Source organism: Podarcis cretensis (assembly GCF_951804945.1).
Source record: "Podarcis cretensis genome assembly, chromosome: 9".
Classification (NCBI taxonomy): domain Eukaryota; kingdom Metazoa; phylum Chordata; class Lepidosauria; order Squamata; family Lacertidae; genus Podarcis; species Podarcis cretensis.
Window position 1 is genome coordinate 57,229,253 of NC_137178.1, and position 17,672 is coordinate 57,246,924.

Consider the following 17,672-nt stretch of genomic DNA (forward strand, 5'->3'; position numbering starts at 1 on the left):
GGGATGGCAACCAAGCGTGAGGATCTGCAGCAATCGCCCACCAGATGGAAGGGGTGAGTGTCCATTTTCTGTTTTTATTTTGTGAACCGCCCTGTGATCTTCGGGTGAAGGGCAGTATACAAATTTAATAATAATAATGATAATAAAGGGACCCCTGACCATTAGGTCCAGTCGTGACCGACTCTGGGGTTGCGGTGCTCATCTCGCTTTATTGGCCGAGGGAGCCGGCGTACAGCTTCCGGTTCATGTGGCCAGCATGACTAAGCCGCTTCTGGCGAACCAGAGCAGCGCACAGAAATGCCGTTTACCTTCATCTACTTGCACTTTGATGTGCTTTCGAACCGCTAGGTTGGCAGGAGCAGGGACTGAACAACAGGAGCTCACCCCGTTGCAGGGATTCGAACTGCTGACCTTCTGATTGGCAAGTCCTAGGCTCTGTGGTTTAACCCACAGCGCCACCTGCGTCCCTTAATAATGATAATAATTATTCTGAAAACAAGCTAAGCAAGTTCACAGAAAAAAGGTTGCCTGTCCCCTCTTTCATCCTTGAAGCCATATGCACCTTCACTCAAAATATGGAACTGCAGCTGCTGGGGTGGGGGCAGGTAACAAATTGCCCCAAATTGGTCCAACAAGCAGTACCCCAGTGCCCCATTCCCACATGGCTCAGGAGGGTTTCCCTATCATTTGGAAATCCCTTTTAGGGGTACATATGGCTTCCAGGGTGACCAAGGGCCAAACATTTCCCCCCACTAACTTTCTTAATTTATTTCAGAATCCTAGTCATTATATTTTGAAATTGCATGGGAAGATCTGATAATAGCTGCTAACAAGAGAAAACGTCACTGCACTTTTTCACCGTGATAGTAATCCCAATGCACTAAATTCTGATGGCTTTGTTTAGCTGCAACTATTATGCTCCAAACCTGCCACTGTTTGGGGCTTGTAGAGTGCTTTCCTCCAGTTCATTTCAGTGGACGAAGCAGGTCTATGGGCATTTTCATGTGTGCGCATGCATTTGCTGCCTCCATTGTAACGGATGAGGAAACCCACACATGTGGGGCTCCAGTTCAAGGCATGGCTCTTTTTTCCATTATAAACTTCTATAACTTTAGAAAAATATTTATTTGGTCATCCATTTATCCATCACATCATCATGGGAATTTCTTCAGTGGTATATTCTCCCCTGACCCGGATCATTTGTTGACCCCCAGAATGCTACTGTTTAAAGAAATTGCTTTGTATATAATCACTAGGTAATCACTGAAGTGCTTAACAAAACTAAAATTGGGTCTTGTTTTCAACATGAATAGGTTATATTGCTAAGTGCGTCCAAAGAATTTTTCCTACAAAACCCCAGATGTAGGAGATAAACAGTAACAACGGATTGGAGATTGGGGAGGGATTCTGTCTCTTGCTGCTTAAAATGTGAATTGAATTTTAATTGTTTAGCAAAGCAAGCATCACACAATGCTCCAAAAGTTTTAAAAATCAGGGATAAAAGTTTACATCCAAAAGTGATGGGCATATGAAAATTGTGCTTTCAGACAGTAGAATAATTTATTATACCAATTCATCTCGCCTTTTGATTCTGGGAAAATTTGTATAGCATTATATCTATATCTATCTATATATATTTATGTATTATATATATATATATATATTTATATATATGTGCAGATTCTCATTTACAGTTCCTGCAAAAATCTAAAACAATGTGCTTCACTTCATATATAGCAAAGGCACCTGTGTTATTCTCCCTTTTAAACAAAAGGTGATACCAAGATCCAGGTTTCCTGATGAAGACAACCGTTTTTGTTCCCCCTTCTTTCTTCCAGTCGTTTACGTCCACGAGCCAGACAAAAAGGCCACATTGTCTTCCTGCTTACACCGGAAGAAGATGCTCTGTGGGCTGTTTCGGAGCTTCATGATGGGACGAAGGAAACCGGGCAGAACTGTGAAGCAGAGGGACAGTAACAAAAAGGCTATTCTGGTGTGAGGAGGGGTCGGGAGTCTTTTCAGCTCCACAAGCAGATGTTGCTACTGGACTGACACGTGGAGCCTGCTCCTGCCGGGGAAAGGTAAAGTTTACCATTGGGACAAACGCAGAGCTCATAGATAGTCTGTCGAGCTGCTGATGAGCTCGGCGGGGAGGAGGAAGAGGAAAAAGTTCCCACTGGTAGATTTCCTAATCGGATTGAGTCCGCGTTTAAAAATATCTAGGAGGAAAAGAGAAGAGAAAAGAATGTAAAGCTCTTTTCATAGTGTATATCAGGCATGTCCAACCAGTCGATCGTGATCTACCTAGGTCGATTGTGTGATCCAGATCGATTGCCCCCCCCCCCAAAAAAAACAAAAAGCTCAACAACTTTGGCCAATCAATCTAATGGGTAGGTCACTGCCAGTTTTTTTTTATAGTGGGTGTAGATCGTAGTCTCTTGGGAGCTGGACATGCCTGGTGTATATTATAGATGCCTCCCTATCGTGTGTGGATGGCACCATTTTGCCTGCAAAAGCAACCACACTCACCTACAGATATCAGACATACAGGGAATGATAAATACATGGGGCCTGGCTGAACATTCTCTGTCCGCTAGCACAGGAGTTGTTTAAAGGTTGTGCAACAAAGGAAACCTAGTGCAATAGTTGCACAACAGTTGACTCGTGTTGTGGAGGGAGACAAAGGAAAGGGAGCAACTTCTTTCCTCTTGTGCCAGCATTGCTACTCCTATGACTGTCACCTGACAGGGAAGCAAAATGGGAGAGTTTGGGAGGTGTCATTTGGGGACAGTGAAGCTTTGAAAATCAAACCAATGTCTTTTTGGAGAAAGCTGTTACCAATTCCAAGGTAATTATTGGAAGCTGCCCAGGGTGGCTCAGGAAACCCAGCTAGATGGGCATGGTATAATAATAAGTATTATTAGTATTAATTGAGGACAGCATTGGGGGGATCACCCATTTCCAGTAAGGATAAATTGGATGCAGTTTGCTATGGAGTATGGCAGGAATTCACTTCTTTTTATAACTTACCTCTAGGGTTACCACAGATATAAGCAAAAAGCTCATGTCCAATTAGCATATGGAGCTCCCATTGGGCAGGCAAGCATCCTGAAATGGCTGGCTGCTCACTGGCAGAAACTCCAATGGAGGGCTCTGGCCGACAGCTCTCAGAACCAACAGAATGGGTTTTACTGTTACAACTGCCGTTAGCTTTTTACTGATGCCTTTTACGATCTTCAGAGTGGCAACAACGGTGTAAAAGCATGACAGCAGTATTTTAAAAGCTCTTGAGCTTAAATACTGATACAAGGCTGAGGCTTTAAGTATTTCCTGCATTATAGCAGCTGCCGAGGGACACATTAGTGTGACTCAAGCTCAAGCCTATGGAAAGCAATGGGACTCCGTGGCAGTGTAATGGCTACCTATAAAGTACTTCTTGGAGCAATTCAAACCATCATTATTTTCATGCCATGTGTGGTTTGGACCGATAGTTAAATATGGATATAAACCTGAAAGCTGGGATATAATAGCATGCAAGTCATCAAAGTTTTCAAAGCACCTTGAAAACATACACATTTTAACACTTCTTCCTTTTGGTGATCTTGATTTAACTGTGGCCCATTTATCAGTACTGCTAAGTGGAAGGAGCAGGTAAGCTATGCATTTTTCATCACTAATGTAGCGTTATTTTGTACATTTGTTGCTGCAGGTAAACTTGGAACCCAACGTTAGTGTATCAAAATAATGAAGTTTGAAAAGAGCAGTGAAAGTGAAAAGGAACTGTATAATTCACAGCACACTGAAATATTTAGAATTTGCTGTTCATTTAAATATCCCCTAGTCATCAGTGCCACATAGGAAAGGAAGCATGATGTTTGTGCAATTTTCAGTCATTTATTATGACAGCTGTGCACGACTTGTGACCTGCAAAGCTGAATGTGGACCATCAGGCATTTACTGCCTGTATTCTGCCAATGTCTGCCTCCTGCTTTCCCAACAGTGCCTCCTTTGCAGGCAACAAAATTGCCTCCCCTTGAAAAGTCACAAACATGGCCATCATGCCTTGTGACATGTGGGAATACCTCTGAGACATGCCACACAAGACAGAAGCAACAGAAGAAGCAACAAGGATTGGTAGGGCTGGGTTATGATTGGGAAGGACTCCTCAGCGTCCTTGCCCAGCCTTGCCCAGCGTGGAATTTCTGAGGTCAGTTTGATGACTCCAGTGCTGCTCACATCCGCTCTTATACCATGTTAACAGCCACCGCTTCACCTAAAGAATTCTGGGGTCTGTAGTTTGTTAAGGACGCTGAAAGGTCTTAGGACATCATCGAGTTACTTGGACTCTGGGATGCCTCAGCCCCTTGGGAAAAGCCATGACTGTCAGCGTGGTAGCAGAGTGTCTTAAATGTATGATGTGGATATGATCACTATCGATGCATACTGTACACATTGGGAATGGAGGTATGAATCTCATGTAATGTGTCATTGAGCTGTGTATATGGCCTTTTAAATCACATCTCTTTCCTGACTTAATAATTTAATGCATTTCTAGACCACCTCTCCACCATAATGGCCCACAAGGTGGTTTGCAATTTGAAAATGAAAGCAGTTCAGTTCTGAAAAGGAAATCCAGTAACTAAACCATGATTTTTTAACTTTGGGTATCTTCAGATGGTAAAAGGAAGGGTTGTCAGCCACCTGCACAGTCTCTTTCAGAGTCAACTAGGAAAGCTTGCTTGTAATATCTGAAGCTTTTCTCTGTGTTTGAGGCACATTTGCCATAAATTGTATTGACAACCTTGAGCTGCACTGTTAAATGCTACGATTCCTGATGTAATCTTTTCATGCTGACACAAGTATGTGGTAAGGATGATCTGGCTAACAGAGCACCATTTGAGTTGTGTTTCCCACATCTATGTTTTGTGTCATGGTGCTTCTATCAGACTTACCTCCCCTTCTGTGGACTGCAAGTGTAGTTCTTTTCTACAGGTAGCTTTTAAGTCCCCTGCAGCTGCACTCACTTGTATTCCCTTGGGAGCTTCCATTATCAAAGATCTAGTTGGCGATTCGAGCCTGAAAGTGTGTTTTTGAAAAAAGGAAAGAGAGGGGGAAAGGGGGGAAAGTCTTAAATGATTATGCTTTGCACATATCACCCAACAGCATAGGTAAAATCTTTTCCCTAAGACAATGTAAAAATAAAACTTCCACTGACTCCCCTGCTTTTTGGAAAAATTCATTTTCAAGATGAAAAATGTCAGTTCTTACAATATTCATATTCCTTTAGATCTCAGTTCGGAGCGGTTTTTGGAACACACGGCATTTACTTCAGGAACCACGTATTTCTATATGCACATAAATACACGTATATGCATTCACATCTTAGTGCATGTCTGTGTTATAGATAACAAAATATTATGCTGAAAATGCGTTATTGTCTCATGTAAGAGCCTGGTTTTATTACCACCATGTGGTGGGTTGCTTTCTGCTTGTGCCAAGGAGGCGAGGAGTGATAGCACACAACAAATCTACACTCAAATATTTGCACTGCATCTTTGCAACGTTAATTCTACCACCCTACCCAGAAGCGCTAATGATTTATGCCTGCAGCCTATCTAATGATTGTTTCACTGTCACCGTGACTGGTGATTGTCATGCTAGGAGGGTCTTAAATATGTGATTCTGCAAAAGAAGGCAAATGAAAATCACCAACAAACAATATGTACAGCCTGAAGACTGACAATATGGCTTTAGCTTCCTACAGCCCGTGGTGGCCTGTCTATCAAGACTTTGTATGGATTCACATCTTGCATTATTTGCATGATCATTACAATTCTACTACCATGACTGGAAGCTCAGAATTTACAGTTTTTTTATTTGTTACTCTTTATTTTTTTCTGAGGAGTTCAGAGAGGCTTACAGTACATATGGCTCTGAAATGGGCTTCCATCCAGTTAGTTTACAAAGCTAGACTTGCACACCTTCTGCAAGGGATCATGTGATGCATGTGGTTTTGTTAACCGACAGCAGGACTCACCTGCAGACATCAAGCTCAGAATTTGTAACTACTTTGATGTTTTGTCTGCTCTTTATGAACCTTCCCCTTAGCTTAAGAACATGAGCATTAGAACAAAAAGCCCCCCAGCCCTGCTGGATCAAGTCAAAGGCCTATCTAGTTCAGCATGCTGTTTTCATGGTGCACAACTGTGGGAAGGCTACAAGCAGGCTTGGTTGAATCTATGTTGTGAGGTGCATATGAAAAGCTCTCTCATCTTATGAAGTTGACACATAAGAAGCTTCTCATGTTCATCTCACGTGAAAATGTTTATATCTACATCTATCCATAAGCAAATTTCAAGTAACTGGACTACATGTTTCATAAAACCTATGACCATTCGCCCCCCCCCAAAAAAAAATTCAGCAATATGACCTTCTTAGCTTCATTTTTATGCATAATCAGCCCAGCCAGAAAAATAACAATCCTTTTTCAGTGCTGAAACTCAGCAACACAAATTCGGTGTATTGCCCCCAGAACAAATTTTGCTGCCTCTTTATCTACTGGTGGGACTCTCCCCCCGGCCCAGGTTTTATTTTATTAATTTTGTTTTAGATATTTCTATGCTGCCCTTCAGTAAGAATTCCCAGGGTGGTTTATAGAAGAAGAAAGTACCATCTCCCAGTTCTCAGAGTACCAGTGAGCATAACAAATAAATAAAACAAATGGTGGACAATAAGAGAATGCAAGAACTACAACGGCAGTGAGACCTTAAAAGCCAGATAAAAGCAAATAGCATGAGTTAAATTGTGTCTAAAAGGCTAGGAAAATGGAAATGTTTGCCACTCTGGTGAGAGCATTCTAAAATTTTGAGACAAACAAGAATTTCACTGCTCATATTTTGTTTTGAAACAACCATTATGAGTCCCCAAAACTGGTTTCCAGGTCTTGATATGGAAAAACTAATAATCTCAAGCCAAAAGTGAAGTACTTTCAAATCTATTGGTTTCACATGTAACCCCTCTCATTAAAATCAGTGGAACTTCAGAAATATTTGCTATATGCTTTCTAAAAGTGCAGCATTTTCCATGGAGCTACTACAGCATTCTCTTTTATATATCCTTGTCTCTAAAGAAAAGGGCATGGTTTAAATTCCGGGAAAGTTCTCTTTTGAACAGTCTGAGAACCTGCTTTCCTTCCAGAGAATAAATTCCTTGTCATAACGATACTTACTTCACTGCTACCAATGCAGTGTTTTATTCCCAGCCCTCCCTTAGGCAGCAGGAAGGTATGCAACTATATGATAAAATGGGCTAAAATTTCTACATGCTGCTCTACTGTACAGGAAATTTAAAATAAGAGTGGTTTGATTTTTTTTTAAAAAAATACTACTTGCCGTGGAGGCAAAATAGCTTCTCTGTAAAAAGATTTCATTTCAGACACCACCACTAAGTTAAAAGCATGGTTAGAAATAATGGGCACCATCTACCCAAAGTTAAGGACATTTAAGATCCTTTGGTTGCAGAGAAAGAGATGTTAAAAGGTGCTTAACCTCGCCCCTGAAATCACAGGGACTGGAAAGCACTTAAATTTGATGGGGACATGCCTGGAATATATACCACAATCCTAAACTTGCTATAAGAGACTAAGGTTTCTTATCGCCTATTGTGTCAACACAATGAACCAGTATAAATGTTTACCACTAGGAACTTTCATTGGTTGTGGATCAGGAGAAAAGAGTTGCAAGCTACACCTTCAAAGAAACCTCTCTGAGGTTTGCTAATCATATTCCACTTGCCTTCCCAGGCCTGCTTGAGAGAGGTGTGGGCGTGTGTGTGCATGCATGCACAGAAGCGCAAGTCAAACCACCCTAAGATCAAGGAAAATGTCACCAACAACCAGTGTTAAATTTCTAGAAAAGAGGTGCAGAACTCACCATGAACATCTCCTTTGTTCTCTTATAATGGTAATGGTGCCCACCTAAGAGCCAGAACTCCGTTCCAGCGAGTTCCAGGTGAAAAAAAGCCCAGCTGATGAGGAAAACTAAAATGGTACTTGGAACTGAGTGAGTTCAACTCAAGCCAGGACTCTCAAGAGGCAGAAGACAATTGATCTAAGATGGTTACTCAGCATTCAAAAGCAAGTAAAGAAGGCTTGGCCATAATTATTCGGAAAGAGAATGGAGGTACTTTCAGGTTTTTTTTGCTCTTATAGTCTTAGAACTGAATTAAAAGGAGATAGATCACTAGTATGGTGTGATAAGGGTTTGGAAATTTAGGAAGTGGAGTTTTGCTTTGGTGGACAATCTTGCTTTGCCTGAACTAATCTTCCTACAAGGCAACTATACCCAGATTCTATGTTTCAGTATGGTGGGGTTCAAAGATTCTGCTAGCTTGCATGCAGGTGAGTTAGGGAATCTGCCCAGTTCAAAGAGTTCTGAGGTTTCAGGCGGTGGGACCAGCAACCTTCCACAACTCACAAGCCGGCAAAGGGGTCAGTGGGTTATGGTATGATTCCTTAACAAGGAGGGGGAGGTTGCTCTACCTCTGGCACTATAAAGAGATGGAGGTGGCGGTGAATGTTTTCATATCTCTGGGTAAAACATAAATGTCCCAAAACATGGGAAAAGGAGTCTCAGCGGCAACTACATGGGATGTAGATTGGCCCTGGTTTGGGTTCATTATTGCAAAAGGAAAAAAGGTAGCATTAAAAATGAACACTCAAAGAGAAAGACCAGGGCATGAGTAAGTCATTCATTTTTGAGCTTCGGGTATCTAATGAGTGGGGAAAGGTGTTTCACTTTCCCTCATTTCTTGCATTTCTCCTGCAACATCTGGTCCCCTCCCCTCCATGAAACTGGGTTTCTTGGATATGGATTTCTCAGATGCAGCTAGTGGAAAAGCAGCTATGGTCAAAGCATACAGGGGAGAATCAATGGGGAGGAATCAGGGGAAAGCAAACATTCCCCAACTGCTGCCTCTCCCCTCCAAATTGCACTGCCTCTCCCTTGCATCTTTTCAACTGTTTGGCTCTTAAACCAGGAAAGATCATTACAGCCCCAGCTCCAATTCAGAAATATGGCAGTATCGAATTTATGACTTAACGTCATATTATTTCATGCAGAGCATGTCAGTTACCTTATTATCAATCCTAAAGCTCTCATTAAGTCCTAGACATCTCCTAGCTAGACTCTAATTGAACGGAACATTCCATTATTTTTGGCATAGCTAGTTTTCCTTATTCTACCAGGAATCATAGAAAATAATTGACTACTTTGATGTTAACAAGTCTAGAAAGATAGGTGAAGTGTGTGCGCATTAAGCAATAGTGTCTGGAGTTACAATGTAGTTTGTTGCCAAGGCGGGAGTGAAATCTAAAGATAAAATGACATCTCAAGAGCCTTTGAAAATGTCGTTGTTATGTATTGTAAGTTAAGGAGAGGTTTTGTAGTGATAACACTGGGGTGGGGAGAGATCAGAGGAGAAAGGTAGCAGAATTAAATGAAGGGCCGTTTGAAAACTTGTGACACATAGAACAGATGTGTTATATATGAACAGAAGTGGAATCCATTGTTTGAGGAGGAACCAGGGGAGGAGAGGAAGAAGACCACGGTGACCTGCAACAAATCCTTCATGCACAGAGAACCTACATTGGAGGTGGTTGAATAAGATGCTCTCCTGGGAACAATGCAACCCAGAACAGGGATACTGCCACATCATTCTCCATTATCTATGTATGCTGGCATTCTGAGTGACCTCTTGTTGTTCCAAAAGTGAATGAATGAATGAATGAATGTTAGAAAGTTGTTGGACAGAAATTAAGTGGTTACCAGCTGTAATGTAAAAGTGGAGTAATAAGTTAAAATAAGTTATAATAAGTTACAATAAGGATTTGCTGAATTAAGATTTGAACTGGAATACAAAAGGGGGAGGTGAGAGGAGGTCCGAGAAACAAGGTAATAGAAATAAGTATTGGAAATTATATTTGTTTTGTTTGATTTTTAATTCTGTATTTTTGTACTTTTGTTTTTTGTATTAAATTGGAAATTCTAATAAACATTTATTAAAAAACAAAAACAAAAGTGGAATGGATGTACTGGGAATTATCCACTGTGCTGATTTTTTATTTCAGAATTTTGAGCATAGCACTGGGTGTGCGCGCTTTGCTACAGCCTCCAGTAATTACATGTTTTTCCTCTCTTCTGCATCAGTGCATGATCCCCCTGTTACTCTGCACATGGGGTACATGAGTGGGTGACAGGGGTGAGATAGGGATGCAGGGACTAGTAACATCTGCATGCCATGGGTGTGAGAGAAGGCTTCACTGAATGGAGGTCGAATACATAGGAGACCCAGGAGTTTATTTTATTTATTTTTAATACTAATAAAAATAATCTGTAAACCTTATTGGCTTGGGGAAAATGTGGGGTTTTTTTGCCTACACGATACTGTGCTGATCCTAGATTGGCCTGACTGGTGTCAGTGTAAACAGATGGTTGTAAATGACAGTAGTATGGGGATGGATTTAATAGCAAACAGAGATTAGGGTAACAGCAGCTTACTGCTTTGGACCCTCAGAGCTATAGGGGGAGAAGTGATCCCTTCCATGGTTTGTTTGGATGACACAACTAAAGCTGTGATCACTGGTGGAAGAACGTGAGTGCGGAGGGAGTGGACCACCGCCGGCACCACTAATCCGGTAGGGTGCCATTGCGTTGCCCCCCTGCGCACCGGGTGCCATGCCCCCACAGGCAGCGCGCCACGCCCCCAGGATGCGCACCATGCCCCTGCGGGCAGCGTGCCACACCTCTGGGATGCATGTCACACCCCTGGGGGGTGCCACTCATGCCCCCACCTGCTCTCCGCCCCCGGTAGCAGAGCATGCAGCTTCGCCACTGGCTGTGATCTGGAAGGACTTCTCTCAGCCCTGGACTGGACAGGTGAGGTCTGCAGGGTTGGAAACAAATGATGCAGTACCTCTGGCCCAGAGTCAGGAACAAGTTGTCTAGATAATTTGGCATTTTGAGGGGAGGAGGATGTGGGCAGACATCTCCTGCTCTCGCTTAATCTCACACTGTTCAGTTTCCCATAGATCTCTTCATTAATAAATGAAGCAAACTTTTAAAACATATGAAATAACAATGTAAGCTGCATTCCTTTTTAATGAAGGAAATTGCATTCAAAAATCATACAAGGGCAGATAATTTTTCATTGCAATTCTCATGTGTGGATCCAGGGTTTTCCTGTGCCTGTCATATTTCAAGATAGTCAAGGAGTGTTTGTGACCAAAGTCCTATCTACAAATCTTCTCGATCCACCAGGTCCCTTTTCCTGTGGATAATGACTTAAAGGTTTGCACATGTCTATACCTCAGAGACATCACCTTGCCAACAAAGGTCCGTATAGTTGAAGCTATGGTTTTCCCAGTAGTGATGTATGGAAGTGAGAGCTGGACCATCAAGAAGGCTGACGGCCAAAGAATTGATGCTTTTGGATTATGGTGCTGGAGGAGACTCTTGAGAGTCCCATGGACTGCAAGAGGATCAAACCTATCCATTCTTAAGGAAATCAGCCCTGAATGCTCACTGGAAGGACAGATCGTGAAGATGAGCCTCCAATACTTTGGCCACCTCATGAGAAGAGAAGACTCCCTGGAAAAGACCCTAATGCTGGGAAAGATGGAGGGCACAAGGAGAAGGGGATGACAGAGGATGAGATGGTTGGATAGTGTTCTCGAAGCTACCAGCATAAATTTGACCAAACTGCGGGAGGCAGTGAAAGACAGGAGTGCCTGGCATGCTCTGGTCCATGGAGTCACGAAGAGTCGGACATGACTAAACGACTAAACAACATGCCTCTCTAATGGGGATATTAGCTGTAGGACCCAGATGCCTTATTCTCTAGCAACCATGAGAGTTTGGTTGAGTTGCTTCCTGAGGACAGGGATTTCAGTTATCATTTCCACAGGAGTAAGGTGACTCCAAGGGCCACCAAAGCTCTGCAAAGTTTCTAATTATGGCCTGCCTCTATGGAACCTCAGGGATGTGAATACAGCCTTCCAGGCCTCATGCCTCTTCCAGGATCAACCCTCCTTTACAGCCCCATGCTCCATTGGCTCTGAGTTGCATCCCTCTTGAGTGTGTTTGCCTGGTTACAGCATGCCATGGTCACAATGCGGTGAAATCAAAATTAGTTGGTCCACTTACTTTTGCCTCTGGCCTCAGCTAGTGCTAAGCCTATGGTGCTCAGACTGAAAAAGGTTCCCTGCCCCTGCTCTATGGTTTTAGCTGATCTTAGGCCACCTGGCCACTTACCTGCCTCTAAACCATCAGCCCTGACAGACACTTCCTGTTTGGTGCACTGTTCTCGGTGCAGCTGTTGCTGAGTATGTTGCCATTTAGAAGCTCCCTTATTCACATTAACATACAAAAGCACAAATGCACCAAGATATACCCTATATAATTTATGTTGATGGCTGCTTTGTGAGGCTTCCTCCTGCCCTGGAAGCAGATCACATTAACATGTGCCTTCATAGCTTCAAATCAAATCTTTTAAAGTTCTGTATCTGTTTAAGGGCAGCGGGGGGGAAATCGTGTTTGGCCTCTTTGTGGCTCAAGCTTTTAATGAAAGGATGTCCTGCTATGTTAGTGCTTTTCTCTTACTCCCTCTGTCTTTTTTGAGAACTGCTCCTGCTGATGCCATGCGGTTGCAGCTTTGTAGAAAACACAAAACTATTGTGCAGGATTTGTGAGTCTTCAATACAGATCAGAATTAAAAGGGGATCCTACTACCCTTGTCGGCTCCTTGTCGCTTGATCAATTTTCCATCTCATTATGCCCACTGTTGGCTTTCAGGATTAGTTTATAGTCAATCTTACTGTAGCCTTGATGATAAAAGGGGGAAGGAAGCTATTAAATTTGATTTTCGAGTTCTCCCCAGAGGTGCAGGACAACAACAAAGCAATTTGCCCCCCTTATTAAGAAGTTGATTGAGGGCATAGATTTCTGCAGATAACCACTGTGGTCTTTTATTGTGTATAGAAGCTGTTTGTTTCTTAATGACTACCTGGACAAACTGTGTTGCTGTCATATTTAAAATAAATATTTTGGGGTTTATACTCTCCTTAGTTTAGCTGGGCTCTTTCTGACAAAACGTGGTAACTGGAGTCTGACAAATAAATTATACAGGTGTAATTCAGTTATACAGATGTAATTCATTTTACTGTTTGTAAAATATGATCCTCTTATCCTGCTTGTTCCTGCTAATGAGTCTCAGGTTCAGCTAAGCTTTCTTGGGCCAGGGATCATGTAACAGGGTTTATAAACTCTCAAAAATGGCTACAGGCAGCAAAATCTTGCTAGCAAAAGATTAACTTGGGTAGATTTTATCTTGTCTGAGCTGAATGGTTGACTAGCAAGGGAATTTAAAGATGATTTAGAAGGAACAAAATGTAAACATCCCAAACTATGGGGGGGGGGGATGTTCAGAGTATGAGAAGCATGTTCATAAATGTTTAGCATATGATTTTTATTTTTCAGATTAGATTTGGTCATTGATACTGCTATCATTTATCGAGGCAGCTGAATTAATTTCCTAAATCTGAAAAATGCTTAAGAATAAGAATAAAGTTATTTATGTGGATAATAAAAATAACATACCTGTTTAAACAAAGTTTTACACATGGAAGTTGCAGTCCGAACCTACTTATCTAGGAGTAAACACCAGTGAACTCTATGGAACACATACAGGACTGTACCGTTAACCTCTCAAAAAATTTAAATTTTATATTATTAAATGTACTAGATATAACATTATGGAAGTAAAATAAGACAAACACATTTGTTTGTTTAAAAAAACAACATTTCAAGATAACCTCATGATGGAGATGCTCAAAAGTGAGGTGCAAAAAGGCATTCAAAATAAATAGGGCTCAACTGAAACTGATCCAAAAAGATTTCTTTCTTTCTTTCTTTCTTTCTTTCTTTCTTTCTTTCTTTCTTTATTTCTCCTCCTGAACTGTTGGAGAATTTCAGTCCTCCCCTATTTGGTGAAACAGCCTACCCCATTTTGCCATTCATGAATTCTGGGTGCAACTTATAATAATAAAAGAATAAAAATATTATTTTATTTTTTTTAAAAAAATATTCAAAAACAGCCTTAGTTTATGATGACCAGACACTGGCACAGGTTCTGCCTACAGTGATGGACCTTGGTGTCTCAAATTTCAGCAGCACCTTGTGCAATGCCAAAGTTCTGTACCCCCTGCCTCTGACCTTCCATTCTACTTCATAGTTGAGGTGTCTCCTGCAGAGAGTGCAACCAAACTGGTCAAGCTCCCCCAAAGCCGCCTCTGCTGCCTGTCCTCCTCTGAGAAAGTGGAGTAGATCTGGGTGCCATCAGTATGCTGGTGATGGCTGATTCCATACTTCCAGATGACCTCACGTAGTGGCTTCACACAGATGTTGACTAGAGGTCTAAGACTGACCCCTGTGGAATCCACAGCTGAACTGCCATGGAGTCAAGCAAAAGTTCCTCAGTGCAACCCTCTGAAACTTAGGCTAAGGTAGAGCAGGACCACCATAACACTGTGTCCTTTACTCCAGCCAGCAAAGTTGGTCTAATAAGATTTCATGGTTGATGGTACTGAGGAGTGGCAAAATATCTGCCTTCCTCCTGTTACCACAACCAGTCTGCTACTGGTTGTTTTAGGTGCCTCTCTCCTTATATCTTTTCTAGGGTTTCCTCACACATACCCCTCTTGATTTCTGGACAGGAAACAGGAAGTGGTGCTCCATCGGAGTCAGGAGATGTTGCCCCATCACATCTAGAGTTATCCTTCAGGGCAGGCTTCCTCAACCTCGGCCCTCCAGATGTTTTGAGACTACATTTCCCATCATCCCTGACCACTGGTCCTGCTAGCTTGGGATCATGGGGGTTGTAGGCCAAAAACATCTGGAGGGCAGAGGTTGAGGAAGCCTGCTTTAGGGCAACGTGTTCAACAAGGGATCTCATCTGATTTCTGCCCAAGTTAAAATGCACATTTTACAATGGTTCCAGATTGATGACTGCACTCCCTTGTTGAAGTGCTTGAGTCCATCTCTTGAATCTGCTTCCAAATCTACTTTGGAAAGAGAAGGGGACATCAACCTTACCACAACCTCTGTGACACGTGCTGAGATGGAAATGATCCCCAAAAACAGAAGAAGAAAGAACCTTATACTGAAACACAACTGTTTGTTTTAGGCTTACATTTAATCTCTTTGCCTTTTCAGAAAAATATTGATCAGGGCTCAGCAGCACAGCCGCATCTAAACATATCTAAGGCTTCAACAGGGAAGTCATTTTCATTAAATAAATAAATAAATAAATAAATAAATAAATAAATAAATAAATCTTAGTTTGACTTACAGACTCCCTGGAAGTTTTAGGATTCGATCTTTTTTATAAAAAAAATAAATCTCTCTGATATTTGGGGAAAAGACAAAAACCACAAGAGTGACTGGCCGGCAAATGCAGTATTGTTTCACTGACATCAGGAGTGAGTGGGGGGTTTTTTTGTTTGGATTGCAGCCTTTGAATAACCTTGGAAGGATAGATTCATAGGAAAGTGAAGGACAAATATGGCTCAAGAGAGAGAGAAAATGAGCAAAAGGCAAACATAGTTTTCAAGGGCAAACCACAGCATGTCAACCCTTCCCTGACATTTGTGGCTTGCACATCCTGAAAGAGCTCATAATAAGAACAAAAACTCAGTTTTCAGAGGGACAGGAGTGCTCTACAAACCCCATTTAACAATCAATGAATCCTGACCCGTCACCGCTTCAGACAACTTTGATACAAGGCACAGATACATGTCAAAAGGAAAATGCTCTTGTGAAAAGGTCTAAGATTAATTTGGATTCTTCATTTGTAGGTGAATTACTTGAAAGTTTTGTTTATGGGTGAGGAGTACACAAATGCTATAGTCATATTAATGAACAATATAACTTACTTTAAAGGCGTTTTAAAGCATAGCTGGTCTATTGATAACTTGCCAAATAAAACTGAAATCAATGCTTTCAAAACACCTACTTGAGGTCTTGGGAAGGATCTGCTCTGATATGGGGAGTCTCCACAGAGTGCTCAAATACAGCCCCTTCTGTGCCTAAAATAAATACATAAATAGGATACAGGATGGTTATATTCTATGTGAAGATCACAGTTTAAATGTATTACATTCCTCAAACAAAAGCATTTCATTGATCTGATTTGTTTAATGTTTCAGCACGTTACTGTTGGTGAGGTTTTCTTCAAATTAGACTGGCTCTAGAAGAATGCTTCCAGTGCTATTTCCCCCCCCCCCCTAGAAAAAGAGGTGCCAGAATTCACCTTGAACAACTTCCTTATTCTTCCACCTGGGAGGTGCCAGAAGTGAGTTTTGGTGAGCTGCGGCTGAAAAATTAAAGCCCTGCTGGACTCTTACCATCTTCGCTGACCATTGGTTAAGCTGGCTAGGTATGATGGGTAGTGCAACAATATCTCAGGGCCCATAGCTGAGGAGCACTGCTCTAGAAGGGTTTCATGTTTTAAAGAAAATGTGATATATGAAAAAGATTTGATTGGTGGCACTGGAAGCAAAGGACCTGATCTTCAGGCTGGGCTGCTGCTGCTGCCTCATTCATATCTACAGTGGCAGAAGCTCCATGCTTAAAGGACGGTGCTTACGCATCTGCCTTGTCCAGAAAAGGAAATGGACCAGCACTTGTGTAAAGAGGAGTGCTTCTTCTATCCAGGAGAGCTTCCATACAAAAATTTCCACTAATGACCGATTTATGTTTCCCCTTTCTTGCATATGAGTATAATATCCCAGATCTTAGACAGCCACCTCTAGTCTAGATCTCCAGTATCTTATGCAATGCTTCAGGACATAATGAATTATACAAGATTATTTTTTTCATAAATTATTTTATTCTATATGACCAAAGTGGTTCCCTCCAGAGGTGACTGGATTCTAGCTCCCATCTTTTCATCTTAAGGTAGCATTCAGATTTGTGTCTGGTTTCATGATTATTTTCATTGTTTTATTCTCTATACAGTTTATTTCTTTATTTATTTTGGTACATGGGGTACATGGCTTAGAAATACTAATCATTAAGCGATATACACATGCCTTAAATAAATAATAATTAGCTAAAAACTAAGGGAAAAACTGGTCAACATTTGAAAACAAAGCTTTTTGGGTTTTGTTTTGTTTTTTACAAAACTAGATCACAAGTCATAGAAGGGGAGTGACAAGAGCTATTTATTAGTTCAAACTCTCAGCTTTCAATATTGGGCAGCAATGTGTTAACTAGAGGACCAGTGATGTACTCTCTTAAACAGCATAATCATGGACATTGTGGGATCATCCATAAAGAAATTAGAGATTACAGCAGACCGAGCGTGGAAAATCTTCTAGGAGGTATCATTTAAATAAGGCAAGAAACCCACAAGATACATGGCCATTTTATAAATGGCAAGATTCTCAGAAATATTTCTCTGACACAGAGCTCAGCATACATCATATCCATCCTAATTCAGTACAAGCCATAGCTAGTCATGCATTCGCAAATTGTACTCCCCTGAAACTATGGAAACTGAAAATTTAGTACTCTCAGAGACTGGCTGGTGTAAACTACTTATTTCTGCTCGATTTACCA

At 41.5% G+C, this 17,672-nt stretch overlaps 1 protein-coding gene across 2 annotated transcripts in view; it reads right to left on the reverse strand.

Annotated features, from left to right (window-relative positions):
• Window positions 1-1,057: 1,057 nt before the first annotated feature.
• Window positions 1,058-17,672, reverse strand: part of SGCZ (sarcoglycan zeta) — a 554,931-nt gene continuing 538,316 nt past the window's right edge. For both annotated transcript variants that reach the window (XM_079989844.1, XM_079989843.1), the window contains 3 exons: window positions 16,066-16,138; window positions 4,953-5,076; window positions 1,058-2,219 (listed from right to left, as the gene is read on the reverse strand). In XM_079989844.1, coding sequence (XP_079845970.1) covers window positions 2,019-2,219; window positions 4,953-5,076; window positions 16,066-16,138 — 398 coding nt within the window. In that variant the 3' untranslated portion in view covers window positions 1,058-2,018. The remainder of the gene's footprint in view (window positions 2,220-4,952; window positions 5,077-16,065; window positions 16,139-17,672) is intronic.